This window comes from Elephas maximus, chromosome 19 (genome assembly GCF_024166365.1).
Source record: "Elephas maximus indicus isolate mEleMax1 chromosome 19, mEleMax1 primary haplotype, whole genome shotgun sequence".
NCBI classification, from domain to species: Eukaryota; Metazoa; Chordata; class Mammalia; order Proboscidea; family Elephantidae; genus Elephas; species Elephas maximus.
In genome coordinates, this window is record NC_064837.1 from 17712143 (window position 1) to 17734177 (window position 22035).

The window sequence follows — 22035 nt, forward strand, 5'->3', positions numbered from 1 at the left end:
ACCCAGGGACTCCATGACCCACAGTAAGTATTCAATAAATGGTAGCTACTATTACAAGGGCTAACGTTTGTTGAGCACTTACTGTGTGCCAGGGACTGCCCATTTTCTCTTTTAGTATTTGTATGGGCATTAAGTAAATATTACTATCCCTATTTTACTGAGAGAAACGTAGGTTTAGAGAAGGCCAGGACGAGGTAGTCTGTCAGCCTCAGACTGCCTCAGAGATCAGAACTCTCAGGCACCACCATTCTGTTTCCTCAGTCGGGGCTCCTCACCCCTGAGGCACAGGTGGTCATTTCCTCCCCTGAGCTCTGGCAGCCCTGGCCGCCCTCACTGACTGCTCCGTCTTGCACGGCTGTCATCTAAGTCCAGGGCTCAGCTCTGCCACTGGCTTTCTGGTAATTCTCTGTCAGACTGATCTGACCCAGAAACTCGGCTGAACCAAACGAAATACCTGGTGGTTGTGATGCCTGTGGCCTTTGAGCCATTCTCTACTAGACACACTTTGGGTTGCCACCACCATTTTCAAAACTGGCGTCTAGAACCTAAGAAATGACCATGGAGTACAGGGAACGTGTTGTATGGCCAGGCCGGGGCACTATTTCCTGACAAATCTGAGGCAGAGGCTAGGCTGGGCAGGAGCTACGTCATCGCCTCAGTGGTGACTGGGAACTGGCTCTTCCCGTCTTTCCTCTTTAGTAGCGCCATTATGCACCGCGTACCTCTAGGTGTGAGAACATAAGGGGATGTGCGTTACTGTTAATCGATCCTGGGTGAGGGGGCAAGTGTCTTTTCCCCCTGTCTGACTTCCCTCAGCGGAGTTTGGGGGGACACCCCCGCTGAGAACGCTACACCATCGGGCCCACGCGCCAAGCTCCAACGCGGTGGTGGCTGCTTCTGCGCCTGCGCAGAATTGAGGCGGGCCTGCGCGGGTTCAAAGTGCGCCTGCGCAGGTCCCGATTTCCTGTGCTTTTCCGGAAGCCAGGAGGCAGGTGGCGGCTGACTGGGCGATCTTTCCGACCGTTGACGGTTGAGGGAGGTGAGGGAAACTGAAGGTTGAAGTTGCGTGTTGTGTTGGCAGGAGGACCAAGAAGGGAAAAACGGTGCCTTCACCCTAGTTCCCAAACAGCCCTCTAGCCCTGGGAGAGGAGGTTGCTGGATGAGAATACAGGCCCTGACTGGACTGACCCTCAACCTCTTTGGAGCTTTTTTTCCCCAAAAGGGGCCAAATTAAGCCCCCCTGCGAAACCCTGGTGACGTAGTGGTTAAGAGCTACAGCTGCTAACCAGATAAGGTCGGCAGTTTGAATCCATCAAGCTTTCCTTGGAAACCCTATGGGGCCATTCTACTCTGTCATGTAGGGTTGCCAGGAGTCGGAATCACTCGATGGCAGTGGGTTTTTTTTTTTTTTTTTTTTGGCCTCCATCTGAGGCCACTGACTTCACGGCTCTCTGCCTCTCTTTACATATATGCGTAGAGTAAACTTTTTTTTACATCAAGTCCACCGATCGCATAAACGAAGCTACTTGGGTCTAATTGGAAGCTGGGGTGGGAGGTAACTCAGGATCCCTGCCTCTGGGTCATTGGTTCAGGGGGAGGATATTGCACTTTTTTGTTGTTTTGCCTTTGTTTGCATGATATTCAGAAACGTAATAGTCCTTGGACAGCCTTACCTCACACCCCCATCTTCCCCTTAGGTGAATTACTTTGGTTTTACTATTTTGAGGAAAAGTCGTATAATCTGTTTTGGTCGCTAGAATGACACCAAGAATATTTTCTAAAGTATAAATATTTTATACTCGATCTCCAGGATAAAGCCCAAGATTTGGAAACAAAGCAGAAGCAGTCCCTGACCTCATGCTGCCCAAGTTTTATTTCTGTAAATGATATTTAGGAATTAGTATTTACCTCATTCTGGTTGGCATTATTACTTGTGTTTCCATCTCTTTGTCTCATTGGATAGTGAATTTGGGAACGGTAATGACCTTATTTAGATTTACATGTTGCCTTTTTTTTTTTTCACACAATAGATGTTTGTTGAATTAAATTGGAATTGAAATACATTAAGAGGCTAAATGTGGAAAAAACTACAACAAATTCTGTTGTGAAGGAAAAAAATACTTGTTTCATTTGTTGAAATTATAGAAACTGAATGGAAATGTTATAACAGTTATTCTGAATATTAAGTGAGGCTTTAGTCCTGGATATTATACCATTCAGGGGTCTCAAGCTAATGGCCAAAGCAGATAATCTGCACAGTGTTTTAAAGTGGGACTCAGGGTATGCTCTCTCATGTCTGGTTCAATAGTGTAAGTTTTGTTTCTGGACTTGTAAGCCTATAAGTGTGCCAGTGTTGTAGTTCATTACTGTTCATATAATAGGAGTTAAAAGATTTTTTTCTTTGAAGGTTTAGTCAAACAACCTCGTGTTGTAAATTTGGAGGGCTCAGGAAAAAAATAATAGACCTTGGTATTGGAAATGAAAAGAAACTTAAATGTCAGTTCAACTCGAAGTACAGCAGGTATTGAACAAATTTTAATTTTTCTATATTTTGATATACTGTATGCAGCTTGTATAGTTTACAGATGGAATATTTTGAAAGACACTTAAAAAGTTCGAACGAGTCTAGCCTCTTTATTTTTTTTTAGGTTCAAGGAAATTAAATGACTTACTCAAGGTAAAACATTTAGTGGCAGAGGTGGCGGTAGAATCAAAATTTCTTGGATCTACTCTAGTGATTTTTCTACGCACCGCATGTCCTTGGGTTGCTCTGTGATTTTAAGCTGGAAACAAAAAAATAGATTTCTTTGTATTTGTGAATTACTTATTCAAAATATTTCCAGAAGCACTTCTATTTTCCTAATAGCTCCCTCTACCATCTCTGCTTTACCATTTTATTAGTATAAGGATTATGTAATTATGTGCATATAGATATTTGTGGTATATGTACTGTATTCTAGACATCTAACTATACATATTCATTTAATTTTTGTACCACCCCTCTGAGATAAATATTATTATTATCATCCCATATCTCATCCAGATGAGAACCTGATACACAGAAAGTTTAAATAAATAATCTAATAGTGGCAGGGCTGGGGTTTGCACCTAGGAATCTGGCTCTAGGGTCCAAGCTCTTAATCACTATGCTACCCTCCATCTCAGTGTTTGGAATATTGGCTCAAAGAGTTTAGAGAAATTGCCCAAGTTTATGTTTTGAAGTTGTAATTCAAACCCAGTTCGATGTTTCTGTACCTTAAAGTTGTAATTCAAACTCAGGCAATCTGATTCCAGGACCCACATCATTCTCCCAGCCTTTCATCAGAGAGCTGATCACAGAGCCCGCATTCTTCTGTAGTACAAGCGGTGGTGGACCAGCTAGAGCGTGGTATAGTGGCAAAAGGTCTGAACTGAGATTTAGGAAGCTTGGGTCCTAATCTGAGTTCTTCCACTGACTTGCTCTATGACAATGGACAAGCTTTTTGGACTTCTTTTTCCTCTGAGTTCCTTTCCAGTATTAAAGTTTATAAATTCTGACTTTTGGCGTGACTTGAGACCTACGTCTTCCATCTGGAGGGTTTGTTAGTACTAGTTATTTTCTTCTGGGCTGCATATTACCACTCTCTAGGGCATTCTCAAAATGATCTGCGGATCATATGTGTTACAGACACCTGAGGAGTGTGTTAGAACTGTATAATTTGGGTTCTAGACCAAATCTTTTTAAATGGAATCTGTAAGGATGTGTTTCCAGGAACCTGCATGTTAAGCAGGTTGAGAACCATGACCTTAAAGGGTGTGCTACCAAAGTCCAAAGATAGGTTAGGGTTTTGGAAAGCACAAGTGTGGCTGTCCCTCACTTCCATTGTACTTGAAGGTTTTCCCCTAGTTGAGATGGTAATAGGCAAGCACAGAAGAGGGAAGTAAGGAAAACAAAAAGTGGGTTTGGAAAGGGCTAGGGGATGAGGGAGGAGCTGGGAATTACTTCCAAATCAAGAGTTAATGAGAGCAAATGTTATGGTGGAATAATGAAAGACTTTACAGAGATAAATGAGACTATTCAGGATAAATAAAAAAATATACTCTAAAAAGCGTATAAAAAGCAGTCGAAAGATATAGAAATATATCTGTAATATAAAATTGGCATATAAAAAATAGACAAATTCAAACAGTAAATTATTACATATTAGTAATTATTTTGTAACGATCTATTTGCTTGTTATGTCCTAATTTATTGGTATGTTCAATTTAGGCTGTTTGCCTGTACCATTGTTCAATCAGAAAAAGAGGAACAGACAGCCGTTAACTTCTAATCCCCTTAAAAATGACCCAGGTATCAGTACTGCTTCTGACAGTTATGATTTCCCTCCTTTACCAACAGGTAAGAAAATGGGTAAGGTAAGTATTTTTAGAAAGTAAGAACTAGGACTGTAGAAAATTGCTATTTCTATTTTACTATAATGGAAAAAGAAAATGTACTTTATTATTTTTTTCCACTATCCAAATGTAGAGATTACTTGGCTCTTTCTCAACATTCCAGTACAGGAGTTTGAGTTTCCTTGTTTACAAGGGTGGCTTAGCATTTAAATGGAGTAGCCTACATTGCAAAAAAAATTTTTTTTTTCCTTTTTCAAAACACATACGAATATTGTGACGGGCATTTGGTGGTAAAGAACAGAGAGGTTAAAGTTGTTTCAGGAACAGGGATAAATGTGCATATCAACACAGGAGAAACGGAAGAGCGTAGACCTCAGGAAGGACAGAAACTCATGAATTTATGGGACTTGGCAAGTAGACTGTTTTGTAGCATTTTTGCCTGTCTTCCTGTGTTGGCTCTTTACTCACATCCAGTTGGCTCCTTACAGCTTCTCCTAGCGCATAAACTATATTGCCCTTGCTGGGAGTTTACAGAACCTTTTAGTTGTACTTCTGAGTCCACTGTTGACTGCCATCTGTATCTCTTGATTAAAATCCTAGAGGCAGAGAGCCCCAACTCATGGTTTTAAGTGAGGCCACCCAAATCCGGGCTTAGGTGGTGGTTAGGCCTCTCCTCTCTGAACCAATTAATTATGGTGGTAGGTCCTAGGAGGTCATAATGCTTGCTGACTCCTTACTCCCCTCTGGAAGAAGGCATGGGCAGGCAGACATTCTGAAATATACTTGGTATATGCTGGTTATATATATTTACATTTATCGAAACTCTCCTTTAGAAATATTATTAATAGGATCTTATGCAACTAGAATTAAAAAAAAAACTTCATATATAGCAGTACTTGTTAATTTCGTCCAGTGTACACCCATAGGCTTTAATCTACTTCTACATCTATCATTTTATTTTCTTGTACATTTGAGGAATTTGAGGTGTGAAGTTCATACAAATCCCATGTTTATGGATAAAAAATTAGAAAATCACATGAATATGTATAAGTGGGCCTTTATCTTACACCGTTTAAAAAATTTGCCATCATTTAAAAGTTTTTTATAAGCAACAATGTTGACCTTGAAAAATAGTAATTTGAGCTACTTCCTAAGGAAATGTGCTTCCTTGTGAAGCATTAAACTCTTCAAGCTCTGACCAGGTTTACTACCTGTCAGAAATATTAAAGGTAGGAGGTAGGACTAAAACTAAACCAAACCAGTTGCTGTCAAGTCGATTCCGACTCATGGCAACCGCGTGTGTGCGGAGTAGAACTGTACTCCTTAGGATTTCAAGGCTGTGACCTTTCACTAGGCCTTTCTTCTGAAGCTCCTCTGAGTGGCCTTGAACGGCCAGTCTTTCACTTAGTAGTCCAGTGCTTAACCATTTGCACTGCCCGGGGTTTTTCTCGTTTTTGTCTTGGCCCGTTAGTCAGGCTGAGGTACAGCCATTCTTTAAAATAACATTTAGAAAAGAATTAGAGTATGATGAAATAGAGAATACCAGAGTGCTTCACAGATAATAGGGGTGAGAATTAATAGTAAAAATTTTGCTGTATTCTCTCTACACCTCTACAAACACACCCACACACACCATGTATATATACGTTCTGCATTATGATGTATTTTTTGCTGTGAGTTGGGATCAAAAAAGTTTGAGAAACATTGGATTAGTCTGAATTCAGTGACAAAGTACAAGTTACTATGCTAATTCTCACTGTGGAAGAGATACTAAGTAAGGCATTATTTTCACTTATAATGGGAAAGAAAGACATCTAGAAAAAAATAATGAAGCAAGCTGTGACATTCCACAACAAAGTGCTATTGAAGAACAAGCCTAAATCTTCAAGATTTTTCTTCTTCAAGTTTTTAAATCCCCAAATTAAATAAGTATGAAAGAATTATTTGGAAAAAGATTATCTATCTTACTTTTGTTTATGCTGCTTATATCTTTTAAGATTGGGCCTGGGAAGCTGTAAATCCAGAGTTCCCTCCTTTATTGAAAACAACAAATGCAAGGTATGTGGAAATACATAAACGAATGAGTATATATCTGCTACTAACTGATGCTATTATTCTGTGTATAGTTTACATTCATGAATTTGGAAACAAACTATTCATATTTAACAAGACATATTTCTTTGAAGGCAAGTACCGCATTCAGTTTCTCATCCCCTGAGAAGTCAAGATTCTGTGTCTAAGTCTATTCAGTCAAATGTTGAAAGAAACCAGAGTGGTTGGAGGTGAGTCTATTTAAAATTTCTCTTCTATTTCCTCTTATCCTTCCTCTCTCCTCTTTTTCTGGCTTTCTGTCTTCCTTCAGCTCCTCTTCCTTAAAAACAACTGTATTTGGGAAATTTCAATACTTAATAGCTAATTAGAGCACTATTAGCTATATTTTATAAAAGAAGTTAAGAGAACGTGCTGTATAAACTTTAAAAAGATGAATCGGGCAATGATTATGTTTCCAAAGAATTCTTCATGTTCTAGTGATATTTCTGCAAATATTTATCACCATAAATTTATGATTTTATTTATAGATCATTAATTACCTCATCGACAATAGGTAAAGAGTCAGGAATCACTACATCTTGATGTTGAATGTGTTTAGAAATTGAGAAGCAAGTAGACTGTTCATTCGTACCCCAGTAATATGGCTCCAAGGTAAACAGAGCGGACTAAGAGAGAAAGATGGAGGCCGAGATACATCTGCATCTGCCAAGTTAGGAGCCCGAGAAATGAGGAGGACCAGCAGAGAAAATCGTGAGGGTACTTCTGGTCTGTTGCTATAAGGATCTAAGTTTAATATTTGAAAATTATGAAATAATGAATAGATAGAAAAAGGACATGGCTTATTTTTAGGTTAGTTATTAGTATTCTTGGCTAAATGGCAACTATTGAAGGAAATAATTTTAGAAACCAAGTATTTTCCCATCAACACCTAGGGTATATCAGTCATTGTTAATAATCCTTACAGCAACCCTGTGAAGTTACTATCACCCTCACTTTTATTAAAGATACTGTATTTTTAAAATGAGGGAAACATTTTATATGGTAGTTAATAAATATATCCAAATCATGTTTTTATTAAAATTAAAAAAAATTTGTTATTCATGCTAGTTCTGCAGGGCTAGTCAGTTTCTTCATGTTCAGAGCTTGAAACCAGGCCTCTTCAGTGGTTTGGGACGGTCCTTGGAAGAGAGTTCCAACTGCAGATACTAGGAGAAAACCCATTCTGACAGGCATTATACGGAGAATTAGGTAACAGATTGTCATATGGACAGGCAGCCACTTTTGGATATTCCAATTTGAAATAATAGATGATCTGTCAGATAGTTGGAGTCTGACAGAAAATTGAAGAGCAGAAAACATTTGAAAAACCAAGCAGGCAATTAGTAATTTGAAGGTCCTTTAATTGATTCTGTGCTTAGGTTCAGAGTCTTGACTAGAGTTGCCAGATTAGCAAATAAAAATATAGGATTCCCAGTTAAATTTGAATTCCAGTTAATTAACAAATAATTTCTTTTGTATAAATGTCTCCCATGCTATATTTAGGACATACTGATACTTAAAAATCTGTTGTTTATTTTAAATTTAAATGTAGCAATCCTATATATTTTTTTTTTCCTATATTTTATCTAGCAACCCTAGTTCTAGGCTTTCTTGAGACATGGAATTTGCAAGAGCAATGAAAGCTCCCGTTGTTATAGGTATTGTGCTGTTAGACAGGTTATCAAGATGTCCAGAATTAGGATATTGGACAATTAGCAAGGCTGAACTGATGTTACATTTTTCAGCTTTTATGCTAAAGCTCCTATGATTGGTCTTAGACTCTGGGGATAAAGTGAGATTGTATATGGTTAAGAAATCTCAGCTGAGGGGAGATGAGGACTTCAGAAGCTGGGAATTGAACACAACCTGGCAAACAGGTTCAGGTAGATCCATAAATTGTTTTTAAGGGAAAATAGGGACATAATTTTTTCTAAGATAAAAGGATCGTTGTAAAAATAATATGATCATTCTAGAAAAACAAGTATAAAGAAAAAAGTTATTTATAGTTGCACTGATCCAAAGATAACTATCACATTTTTAAACAGAAAAATCAATCCATTTTACTTTTTTTGAGTCTTAAGTTTTCATCTGTAAATAAAAAAATTTGAACTAGATGATATCTAAACTCCTTTCAGTACTACACATGTATGGTGGATAAAACCTATAATTCTTTTGATGTATTTTTGTAACCTTTGTGCTGCCTTGTCCATCACTACCACGAAAACCCTTGATTAAGGATTTTACAAAAACAAATTTCATCTGACACTCTTGGTTGTGGAACACTTAGAATGCCTGTTGCACTTATTTACCCAGAATTGCTTTCTTCTCATGCATCATGTCTTTCAGCCATTCTTGTTAATCAGTTCTATTGTGTGAAAGTTCAATAATGTCAAACAATAAATACTTGTAAGTCAGTATCTCAGAAGAACCTGGCAGATCTCCCATGTCCATATCACTAAATTTTAAATCTTCATCACCTTGCTCAGGATGGCCAGAGATAATGAAGAGCCTTGTCTTTTAGACTCTTATTTGCCTCTGGAATACTGTCTTGACACTTCCATCCTTGTTGGTATAGTTCTTCTGGTCACAGTTGAATGTTGTACTTCTAACTTACTGAGATCTTTAAGCTCCATGGTAATTTCTGGACATCCTTAGTTTAAATACTCTGAAACCCAAGGTTCTCATTTTCCCACAGGCATTTGATAAGGGGGAAGAAGATTTTAGTTTCTTTTCTTATAATTACCATGTTTTCTTTTGTGTCGCTGTGTTTTTTCACTTCACCATCTTCCCTTTTAGATGATTTTAGCTTTTCCAGGGAAGAGCATTTTTCCAGCTTTTCTCTAGGCTTTTACAGTGTCACTCCTCCCATAATTGATTATATTTCAGCAATTTGCTGTGTCTTGCCCATTTTTAGATATTTTTTTCTCTTTAGAATGTTTTAACAATAGGTACCATAAAGATTACAGTGTAAATTAAAAAAAAAAGTTTCTAAAATTTATCGTTCAATTTTTGATCTACTCTTCATGATATTGTACTTCAAATTAAGGAGATGTTATATATTTTCCTCCTGCTCTGAGATAAGAGGAATTGAGTATAGTCCAGTCAGATGTGCTTATGTATAGCCTAGGAGTTTTCAGTTAGCACAGAATTTACCATGAACTTAATGATCCATCAGGGCGCCTCGTTTGCGTTGTCTCCCTTAAAAGCGTGTTCTCTGGCAAGGGCCAAAGAATAAAGCAGCAGCTTGAACAAAGGACAGGTCTCATGAAGTGCTGCCCTCCATGGGGTCACCCCCTATATCCTGGTGGTGGTCCTGGGGCTGCAGGCAGGGCTGATGGGTGGTTGGCTGTACTTCCACATCCATCTGGTACTAGCAACAACGTCCTTCTGGGGATCTTATTAAACATCTGGACGCCACCTTTCCTCCGAGCAGGAAGATCTTGCCCTGCTCAGGAGCCACTACAACCTAGACCTTATGGCCTGGTGGGGTGTCTAGAACCTGGCCAAGCTGGATTGGCTGCTGAGGCAGCATCTGTGTATGGAGGCACAGCCAGCGAGATCAAAGGACTGTAGTTCTCCCAGGTTAGGAGAACTCGAGAGCAAAATATTTGGAGGAAGTTTCAGATGTGCTGTCACCAATAAGGAATTGTGAAGTTGAAAGAAACTTTTCTAAACTATGAACAATAAAAAAGAATATCATCGACCATGCTAGAGGAAAGACAAAATTATGTTTCTGTTCTCTTTATTGAAAATAAAACTATGTAATTGTTATATGAAGAAGTGATCAATACAGGAAAAAAATTCTTACGGAGGTGTATCAGGTGGTTAATAATGACACAAAATATTTTCCCTGTATAATTATTAATAATACTAAAAGGATTTTTTCCTGTATATTGTGGTGTTTGCTGTATTTGTTGGCTTCTAAGAACTTGTAATTATTCGTGTTTTCATTTCTCATTACTTTCATAACCAATTTTTTTTTTTACCTAATTTTACTTAAAGAGGGCTTCCCAAATTATATATGATTCAGGTCCCATAAAACCTGTATCTTCTCCTGGTCATGAGTGAACCACATTTATCCTAGACTTTGTTTTGGGTTATTTTCCCAAATAAGGGATGGGCTATATTGATTGCCCTCTTATGATACTTGTTATATTTTCTGGAACACTATTCAGAATTAAGAACTCATGGCTTGGACTAGTTTTTCCCTGTGGAACTCGTAACCAGGTTTTTCAGAAATTATACTTTTTGGTCTTGGCCTTATTAACATTATGTTCTCATCAGCTGATACAACTAACTTAGATTAAGGTAGCTAGTAAAATGCAGCAACAGATTCATTAGTAGGTTATATAGCAAGCTATATACTAAAAATGCAAAATTTCTAACCAAATGACTATCTACCATGTCTGTCTGTATTTCCTTTGTAATTTAAAATCATTCACAAGCCATAGTTTAACTTGAAATATATTTTTTTTACTTTGTAGAAAATTTAAAAATAAAGATATAATGAAGTAAGGAAAAGCCCTCAAAAACCTGGCCACTCAGAGACAACCACTGTTGTATGAAAGCTGGCGTACCTTTAAAATATACTTTATAGCACTGGACTCTGAGTTGGGAGACCAGGGTTCTATGAGTTCTGCATTTGCCAGTAACTTACTATATGATTTTGGATAAGTTACTTCCTCTCTAAGGCTCAATTTCCTGTTCTGGAAAAACAGATGATAATATAGGTTGTTGTGATGATGTGTTTAGAGTTTCTAAGTAGTTTATAAACAATAAATTGCCATATAAATGCAAATTTTCATTTTTTTGTTAAGAAAAAGTATATAGAAACAAATATTAATTTTTTTCTTTTTTCAATTTTTATTATTTTTTTTTTACTATTATAGCTACACAGATAGCAACAAAAATACCAGCTTGAAAACTTGGGATAGAAATGATTTTAGGCCTCAGGACAAAAGAACAAACCTGATGGCAAATGATGGAATAAATTCCTGTCCAATGAGCTTGGGAGCTCAACAGAAACAATTAAGGCTATCTGAACATCCTAAGTTATCTCACCAAAGAGAAACTGAAGTACTCCGGAAAACACATTCATCAAATGTATCTGACGTCACAGTGAGAGCTGTAGACAAGAGGAGTACATTACAGGGCTTTAAGCCTAATTTTCAACAAAATCAATTTAAGAAAAAGATGTTGGATGATATTCCAGAAGAAAATACTCTCAAGGTAAAATTTTAAAAATGAGTTAATATCTTATTTACATTTTCAAGAATGTGAGGTAAGGAAATATTTAGAAAGTTAAATAAGAGCATTTGATATCAGTCCTATGGCATGCATTATTTGATTAGCACAAATATCCAATTCCATTGGAGTGGAAGAGTGTTTGTTTCCAAAATATTTTCTTAGAGGATGTTCTTAGCTGCTCTCTTTTATGTTGTTTTAGAGTTTCCTACTGGGTTCCAACTTTTTCACTGTTTACTAATTATTGAGATGATGGCAGTTTATCCACTGTCTGCAGAAAATATTCAAACTCTTCATATGGCATTCTAAGTTTTTTACAACAGGGGTCAGTAAACTTTTTCTGTAGAGGGACACATAGTAAATATTTCTGGCTTTGTGGGCCATATGCTCTCTGTTGCAACTTAACCGTATTTTTTCACAAGTAATGGGCCCACACATATAATGTGGGAGGGGTTGTGTGACGTGATGGTCATTATTGTGTGTCAACTTGGCTGGGCCATGATTCTCAGGATTTTGGCAGTCGTATAATGTGATCACTTCCCTGTTGAGATTTGATATGCGAGCGCCTCCATGATAGTTCTGCTGTGGGTAGCTAGTCAGTTGAAGGAGAATTTCCTTGGGCGTGTGAACTGCATCGAGTGTGAGCAGATGTTCTGGCAGGGGCTCAAGGGCCTTTGCTTGTCCTGGATCCTGCAGCTGGCTCCTGTCTGACCTCTGGTTCTTGGGACTTGAGCTAGCAGGTTACCTGTGGTCTTGTCTGCTGATCTTGGGATTCATCAATCCTCACAGCCTGTGAGCCACAGCCCTGGTTTCTGACCTGCTCATCTTGGGTTCGCCAGCCCCTGTGGCTCATGAATCAGGAGAAACCTCTTCCTGACCCACAAACTGGGGACACTGCAGCCTCTACGGCTGCGTGAGCCATTTCGTTGATACAAATCTGTACGTACATACATTTATATGCTTTACTGGCTTTGCTTCTCTAGAGAATCCAGCCTAAGACATTTGATACCAAGAGTTGTTCTATTCTGAGTTGTTCTAGATAAACAAAAATTGTAAGAATGAATTTTCTAAATTGGTTCTGAAGTCTGGTTAGCCTTAAAGATGTTGATGACTCTGCTTCCAGTAGTAAAGTAAAGAGGGTACTGTTAATTCATGGTGTGAGGTGGCAATTCAAATATGCAAAATATCACCACTATTGATCTGGTATTGGTGAAAGAGGAGGCTCTGGGTGATTGCATGTATGATGCCTGTCTACAATTTTTGTCATAATGAGAAGATTAAAGAAGATTGTTGGTTGGTCCTACTTTTGCTAGACAAACTGGTGAAAAAAAGAGATGAGCTCAGGGCTTCAGAGTCAAAGCTGAAGCACTCCATAAATGACCCCAAAGTTTCCACTGTCTTGAAAGAAAGCCTTATTTATTGTGGTAAGAGCTGATATTGCTGAAGACAAGACCCAGAGTCTTACTGTAAGAATGACTGCATTACCGTACCAACTCAACTGCCAAACTTGAGAAGTTAAGAAAGGATCTAATAGTTTATTTGGTTGGGTTGCCGAAGCATGGATTACACTGTGGGCTACACTAAATTAGGTTGAAGTACCAGACCTGCCTTGGTGTACTGTAGAAGAAGGTATCCAAAGGCTTAGGGAAACTGGCATACTAGAGTGGATTAGGTCAGACTCACAGACCCACACAGGGAGTGCCCAGGGGACACACCTTTTTCCACGATGGTGAGGAACAAATTTGTGAAGGGAGCCTCAGCATTCTTGAAGACTGCTGTGATTGCTAGTTTTTTTAAGTCGGGTTTGGCAGTGGGAACTGCCCTAACTAAATTAAGATGCCTAACTACAATGGGGTTGATTGGAACCCTTGAGGGTAGGGGCCAAGTGGCAACGCTCAATCAACAAAGACAAAGTGGGTGTGGTTACCATAATGGACAGTGGAGTAAAGCATTTATCAGAATAGTCTGACTCTTAAGGACTTATGGCATTGGCTACTTAGTCATGGTGTCCCTAGGAGTTAAATAGATAGGAAATCTATGAAATATTTACTTGATCTGTACAAGTGGGTGAATTCTAGGTCAAGTGAACATCAGTATAAGTTGAATTGCCAGAATAGAGAGTTATGGCCCCTCAGTCAATTCCCAAACTTGAGCAAGTTGAAGAACCACCAACCTTGGTTGAAGGGGAAGCCAGCTCCCCTTGAGGAAAGATTCCACTACCCTGCCAGACACTTACACTGTTATCTTTCTCCCAGCCTTCCCCAGAGGAATCTATGGACTTTTATGAGAGCGACTGTTCACTGGGGAAAAGGAAGTAATCAGACATTTTGGGGATTACTCTATACTGACTCTGAACTGACACTAATTCCAGGAGACCCAAAATGTCACTGGGGCCCACCAGTCAGAGTGGTGGCATATGGAGGTCAGGTTATTAATGGAGTCTTAGCTCATGTCAGTCTTAACAGTAGGTCCATTGGATCCCTGAACCCATCCTGTAGTGATTTCTTCAGTTCCAGAATGCATAACTGGGATGGATGATACTCAGCAACTGTCCAGATGTACACTGATTCATGGGCTGTGGTCTGTAGTTTGGCTGGATGGCTAGGGACTTGGAAGAAACATAATTGGAAGGTCGGAGACAAGGATTTATGGGGAAGAGGTATATGGATAGACCTCTCTGAATGGGCCAAAGAAGTGAAGATATTTGTGTCTCATGTGAATGGTCACCAAAGGGTGCCCTCAGCAGAGGAGGATTTTAACAATCAAGTGGATAGGATGACACATTCTGTGGAAACCACTCATCCTCTTTCCCCAGCTTCTCCTGTCATTGCTCAATGTGCTCATGAACAAAGTGGCCGTGGTGGCAGGGATGGAGGTTACGCATGGGCCCAGCAACATGGACTTCCACTCACCCAGGCCAACTTGGCTACAGCTGCTGCTGAGTGCCCAATCTGCCAGCAGCAGAGACCAACACGGAGTCTCCAGTATGGCACCATCCCTCGAGGTGATCCGCCAGTCACCTGGTGGCAAGTTGATTACATTGGACCACTTCCATTATGGAGAGGGCAGTGTTTCGCTCTTACTGGAATAGACAGTTACTCTGGATATGGGTTTGCTTTCTCTGCCCGCAATACTTCTGCCAAAACTACCATCCATGAACATAACAGAATGCCTTATCCACCATCATCGTATCCCACACAGCATCGCCTTAGATCAAAGGACTCACTTCACAGCAAATGAGTGTGGCAGTGGGTCCACGCTCATGGAATTCGTTGGTTTTACCATGTTCCCCATCATCCTGATGCAGCTGGGTTGATAGAATGATGGAATGGCCTCCTGAAGACACAATTACAGCACCAGCCAGGTGGCAGTACCTTGTAGGGTTGGGGCAGTGTTCTCCAGGTAGCTGTATATGCCCTAAACCAATGTTCAGTACATGGTACTGTATCTCCCATAGCCTGGATTCATAGGTCCAGGAATCAAGGGGTGGAAATAGGAGTGGCACCTCCCACTATTATCCCAGTGGCGACCCACTCTCAAGATTTTTGCTTCCGGTCCCCCTGATTTTATGCTCTGCAGGTCTAGAGGTCTTAGTTCCAAAGGGAGGAATGCTCCCATATGGAGACACATCACTAATTCCATTGACCTGGAAGCTGAGAATGCCACCTGGCCATTTTGGGCTCCTTATGACCCTGGATCGACAGTTACCATACTGGCTGGTGTGATTCATCCTGATTACTAAGAGGAAATCAGATTCATATTACATAATGGAGGTAAAGAAAAGTATATCTGGAAGGCAGGAGATCTCTTAGGGTGTCTCTTAATGCTACCATGCCCTGTGATTAAAGTCAGTGGAAAACTACAGAAACCCAATTCCAACATGACTAATAATGGCCCAAACGCTTCAGGAATGAAGGTTTGGGTCACCCCACCACACAAAGAACCATGACCAGCAGAGGTGCTTGCTGAGGGCAAAGGGAATACAGGATGGGTGATGGAAGGAGGTGGTTCTAAATACCAGTTACAGCCATGTGACCAGTTGCAGAAATGAAGACTATAATTCTTACAAGCATTTCTGCTATGTATGTGTGCTTCAAATATTTTTGTTTTCTCATAAACTGTAAGATATAAACAGGGCTATTGCTTTTTCTGTTGTATATGTGTTCGTTGTATCATGTTAGGCCCAAGGGTGACTTTATAATTGTCTTTATCTAGAGATTGTGTATGGTTTAAGAAGATGTGTACAGGTGCCAGCCAAGCTGACAAGAGGTGGATTGTGATGGTTAAGATTGTGTGTCAACTTGGCTGGGCCATGATTCTCAGTGTTTTGACAGTTGTATAATGTTGTGATCACTTCTGTTGAAATTTGATGCGTGATCAGCCTCACAATGGGATCTGTAGTGAATAGCCAGTCAGTTGCAAGGGAGTTTCCTTGTGTGTGTGGCCTGCATCGAGTATGAGCAGATGTTCTTGCAGGGGCTCAAGGGCTTTTGCTCGTTCTGGGTCCAGCAGCTGGCTCTTGTTTGTCTGACGTCTGGTTCTTGGGACTTGTGCTAGCAGCTTAGCTGTGGTCTTGCCTGCCTATCTTGGGATTTGTCTGTCTTCACAGCCTGTGAACAACAGCCCTCCTTTCTTCTGATCTTGGGCTCGCCAGCCCCTGTGGCTACATGAATCAGGAGAAGCCTCTTTCCTGACCCACAGACTCGGGATGTTACAGCCTCTATAGCCGCATGAGCCATTTCCTTGATATAAATCTCTCTCTCTGTGTATATATATTTATACATTTTACTGGTTTTGTTTCTCTAAAAAATACAGCCTAAGAGTGTAGTTTAAAAAAACATAAAATATGTGCATTATTTGAATGAAAATACAGTACTCAGCTATACTACTCAACTGCTGTAGCTCAAAAGCAGCCGTAGACAATACATAATTGAATGGGCATTGCTGTGTTTCAATAAAAGTTTACGGAAACAGCGTGCAGGCTAAATTTGGCTGGCAGGCCATAGTTTGCCAACATCTGCTTTATAATCTGGTCCTAGCCTACCTTTCCGTATTTTACTGCTTCTCCAATGGTCTAGCCATTTCATACTCTTCACAGTTCTCTAAAAATGGCATGTATGCTAATATATATGTGGTTATATTCTTTCCTATACCTACCTACTTCCTCTCTTTGCACAGTGCTCTCATTATTCTTTGCAAATGTCTTTTATGTACTATGTGCCATGGTTATTCTCCATATCCTCTCCATCACCCCCTGGCCCAATATATTCTTCACCCTCTGCTCTGTTCTGTGTTCTGGGAGGCTGAATTGTCCTACATACTGCATCACCCTGGGAACCCTTACTTATTGACTTCTGGTAGGGGTCAGCCAGTGGAAGTCATTGGCAGGACATCAAAAGGCAGAAGGAGGCGTTGGGTTTTCTCACTTCCTTCCTGCTTAAAGCTTGTGTTTCTGGCAGTAGCTGCATCCCTGCATGACTATAGCCGCTTTTGTCCTTTCGGCCTAGGAGTGGTAACAACTTATAGTTGCTAATTAAACACATAGGGTGTATAACCACCCTATGTTTGTTCTTGTAACTCTGCTTATATGTCTGTAAGTAGTCTTTTCAATGTTGTGCTGTTGAGTCAATTTTTGAGTCATAGAAACCCCATATGACAAAGTAGAACCTCCCCATAGGGTTTTCTAGGCCATAATCTTTACAGGAGCAGATTCAAGCCTTTCTCCCACTGAGCTACTGGGTGGATATGAACCCCCAACCTTTTGGTTAGTAGCTGGGAGCCACCCATCTGGGGGTAAATTCTGGTTTTTGCTGGAAATCTGACTGATACAGTGGTTCTCAACTTTATGCTTTTTTAAAAGTACACAAGAATGACATGATCTTAGCATCAATGGCTCATTATGGCCATAATCCTCAATAGGAGGCATATTAGAATCTTGAGCAGCAGGAGGAGAAGGAAGGAGGCTATTCATAGTTTGAAACAATGTTCCAAGAGATATTCTCTGCTGTGTCCCCTCCCCCAACCAAGGAAATGCCCGGTGCCTCGAAAACTAGTATTTTAACACCTGCGTTATTCCTCAACAATCTTCAGAAATGTGGAGGATATTCTCATCTAGGCCTTTTCATTTGTTGTTCCCTCTGCCCTCACTCAACAACTTATTTAAAATAATAACCCCTGTGTGTCTCTAACACTTTACCCTGTTTTATTTTTATGCATTTAATGTATCGATTCCCGACATTCTGTTATATGTATTTATTTGTTTACTTTCTGAATCCTCCATTAGACTGTAAAATCTATGAGGGCAGATACCTTGTCTGTTTTGTTCACTCTTGCTCCCTCAGTAGCTATATAGGTGATCAAGAAATAGTAGTTGTCGTATTATTTATTTCTGTAATATCTTGGAATGAATGAACAAATGTGTCTGGCTACTTTAGACTGTGAGAATATTAGGGAAAGGAATTGTGTTTTACTCTGTGTTTATCACAGGATTTTGTCCATTATATTTTAATAATATTTAATGAATGAATGAGTGAATGAATGCATTTATAAGTAGTTCTCTTCTTGATTAATTGCCTTCCAAGTGCATCTGGTTTCTTCTCCTATAATGTACTGTAATGATGCCTTTAATTTAGGGAAGTAACTGCCAAAACTTTTTATATATATATAAAATTATATATATATATAGAATTTCTATATAGAATATGAAAGAGTATGATGAAAAAATTAAAGAATAAATGCTGTTTTTTCCCCCAGAAGGGAGCCTCATTGTGTCAGTTAAAATTTAAAGAAAAAGATAACTCTTTAAGAATTATATCTGTGGTTATTGAAAGCATGAAGTACTGGCGTGAACATGCACAGAAAGCTGCCCTTCTTTTTGAAATATTGGGTAAGTATAAGACTTCAAAAATACTTTAATAATGCTATTAATACTACTTGAATGTCAATAGGCATACTTCCCACCTGTTGCCATCAAGTCAATTTTGACTCATAGTGACCCATAGGGTTTCCAAGGCTGTTACTCTTTATGGAAGCAGACTGCCACATCTTCCTCCTGTGGAATAGCTGGTGGGTTCAAACTGCTGACCTTTCAGTTAGCAGCTGAGTGCTTAACTACTGTGCCACCAAGCCTCCTAATAGGTATACTTAGGGGATCTTAAAGAAAAATAAAATTTTGCAAAGGGAGTTACAGTTTATAAGATTTTTTCTTAGTTCTTTCATCTGTTTTTGTGTAAATTAAGACATAAATGTGTGTGTGTGTATATATATTTTATATTCGTATTGTAATGATTCATAATGTTAAAAGTAAAATCTTACAGGTAGTCTAACCCAATCTTTGAGGTAAGTGAGGAAGTGGGGCAATTAATTAAAATCGACTTGACTAAAATCATAATCATGGAGCTAGTTAGCAGCAGAAATGAATCTAGAATCCAAGTGTCCTAATCTCAATCTGGTATTCTTTCTACTGTATTACACTAAATCCAATAGTTATTTTATATACAAATCAAACTACATTTTAAATACCCTGAGAGAACGTTTGTAAATACTCCTTTAGTGATATGAGTAAATACCCTACAGTTTATCTGTTTTCCTAATTTAATATTTAAAAGGGAGAGTTTTATAGACTGCTTCTGGGATTTGATTTTATCTAGAGTGAAGAGAAAAACAAGTAAGAAGATTCAAAATATATTTCTTCCGTAGTTTAAATAAAATACTTAATTTAAATTATTAAATATTTTAAATATATAGAAAATATAATAAATATTCACATACTCATGTTTTAGATACATTTGAAGCCTTCATCCATTTTTTTCTTTTCCTCTCTGGAGATAACCATTGGGATATCTTTCCTGTCCATGCTTTTATAATTTTACTATATATATCTGATTCCATAAATATACATAGTATTGTTTTATGTGTTTTAAAAACATACAGCCTGTGTTTTCACCCAGTATTATGTTTTTCAGATTTAGCCATGGGATTCATGCAGATCTGTTAATTTTCATGAATGCATACTATTTCATTTCAGGAATATGTCATAGTTTATGTGTTCATATTCTTATTATTAATATTTTGTTTTTTGTTTTGCAAACAATACTACTTGAAGCGTATTTCTTAGCTGGCTTGTATGGCTATTTCTACTCTTGTTGAAGCTTGATCTGCCTCTTGTATTTTATTCACCTCCCGCCAATAGCCATGTAGCCGTAATGGCAGATGCTTTTCTATTTCATGTCAGTTTTCTGCCAGACCTAGAAGAGCACTGTCAGAGCTAGAACATTTTGTTTTAAAGATCTTATAGCCTGTTGGACTTCTCACTCAACTGCTTTTTCATATTTGAAGGATGCCCCTGGATCTCACTTCATTTACCCCGTTGCCGTCGAGTCACTTTATTTGCAGAGTAGAAATTAAAAAAAATACCCTGAGCTATTAAAAGGACATGCTAGCTCCATCCATTTTCTCAGATTCTCTGTGGTGGCCTATTCAAGTTCACTCCAGGAGAAAGTTCTTTAAAATATCACAATACTTAACATAAATAGCAGTAGACATTCCTATCCAGAGATGAAGAGGATTATGCTTTCATATCTGATGGTTAGCTTTCATAGTGCTTTAATAACTTTGAGTTCCTAGACTGGACTCTAGACTCATCAAAGTTAGAGATGTCATTTTATTCAACTTTAATGCCTAACACAATGCTGACATATAGAAGGTCCCTTTCGGTTGCAACTGAGAAAAAAAAAATCAAGTTTAGTTTCTTAAGTAATAACAGGGTAATTAACAGAAATGAAAGATTGCTGGGTTACTGACTTCAGGCAAGGCTCGATCCAGCTACTCAGGAGTAACACAATGGTTCCTGTCGTTCTGTCCTGCCATAGTGTTGGCTTCATTCTAAAACTGCACATTGCTTCTGTCGCTCCCCTATGATACCAAGATGATTACCAGAGTTCTTTAAACCACTCATCATTGTACCACACTGTCACATTCTTAGATAAGTTTCTTCTGGTTGCTTTTTCTAGCAACTAGCAAATAACTCTTTGTATGTCATCATTTCTGACTAGGCAACATACCAATCACTGAAACCTTGAACTATAGCTGGGGAATGGAATATGATGATTGGCTTAAGCCAAGGATCTGGGGGTGGGGACAAATCCCAACCAAGTCATATGGCTAAAAATGGCATAGGAGAAGGTTTCTAAAGGAAAATCTGGTACTATTACCAGAAGGAGGGAGAATCGAGGGTGGCTTCAAAATAACAGATGTCTAATACCAGTTCTTGGTAAATGGTTTTTGAATGACTGAATAATTTCTTGAGATAAATGTGAATTACTGTTTTATAGATGAAAAAATACATTTGAAAGAGGTTAAATAATTTGCTCGAAGTTATGAAATATTAGTAAGCTGAAGATCTGGTACCTAATGCATGACTTCTGCCTCTAATTTAATGTTTTTTTTTTTCCATTAAACCGTGATGCTTACTTGTTTTAAATATGTATTTATTATTATTGTTATATAGACTTAGGGATTTAACCCCTCTGTATGACACATTCTAAGGAAAAATTTTCAGATGGCCAGTTATTGGCAATTGTATGAATTTTGGCATATTATCTGTTCCTAAGTTAGAGAGGACCTGAAACTTTGTTTCCTTTAGTATAAAACAGTTCCAGTTTCAGAAATACCTCATAAAATATCTTCTTTACTACTGTATAAATGGAGATATGAAGAGGTTGGCAGGACAACAGTTATTTTAAATATCAACTTCTCTTTGTTAGATTTTTATTGGCATTTTACAAGTGTTGATTTTTCCCCCCGTTTTAATGTTTTTTAGCTGTTCTTGATTCCGCTGTTACATCTGGCCCGTATTCTTCAAAGAATTTTATTCTGAGAGATGGGAAAAATACTTTGCCTTGTGTATTTTATGAAATCGTGAGTATTTGTTATGTATTCTTTGCAAAGCCTATACCAACAAAACATACATACGCAGGCTGTAAATTTACTATAATAGAAATTCTGTTAACAGTTTAGTGGTACTTTCAACATTTTGTTTGGTTTTATTTTGATACTAAAATTTTGTATTTGTTCAACTGGAGCTGAGAGCCTATGTGTCAGGCATTTCGCTGGGTACAACAGATTCCAAGTAGTAGATGGTTCTTTCTCTCAAAGAGTTTTTTATCTCAGGTAGAAAGATAAATGAACCTTACACTGTAGTATGATAAATAGTACAATAGAAGTATGTGCAAAGTGCATAGACATAGATAGGAAGGATGGGGCAGAGATAGGAAAAGATTTTCAAAGAAGGCAATAACCTGTCTTGTCTTAGATCTTTAGGACTAA

General features: G+C 38.6%; 1 protein-coding gene across 1 annotated transcript in view; it reads left to right on the forward strand.

Annotated features, from left to right (window-relative positions):
• The first annotated feature begins 2478 nt into the window (after positions 1-2478).
• SPATA22 (spermatogenesis associated 22) overlaps positions 2479-22035 on the forward strand; it is a 29535-nt gene continuing 9978 nt past the window's right edge. The window contains exons 1-7 of the mRNA XM_049860386.1: positions 2479-2521; positions 4250-4378; positions 6372-6432; positions 6561-6656; positions 11355-11694; positions 18466-18595; positions 21530-21627. Of these exons, the coding sequence (XP_049716343.1) occupies positions 2479-2521; positions 4250-4378; positions 6372-6432; positions 6561-6656; positions 11355-11694; positions 18466-18595; positions 21530-21627 (897 nt within the window). The remainder of the gene's footprint in view (positions 2522-4249; positions 4379-6371; positions 6433-6560; positions 6657-11354; positions 11695-18465; positions 18596-21529; positions 21628-22035) is intronic.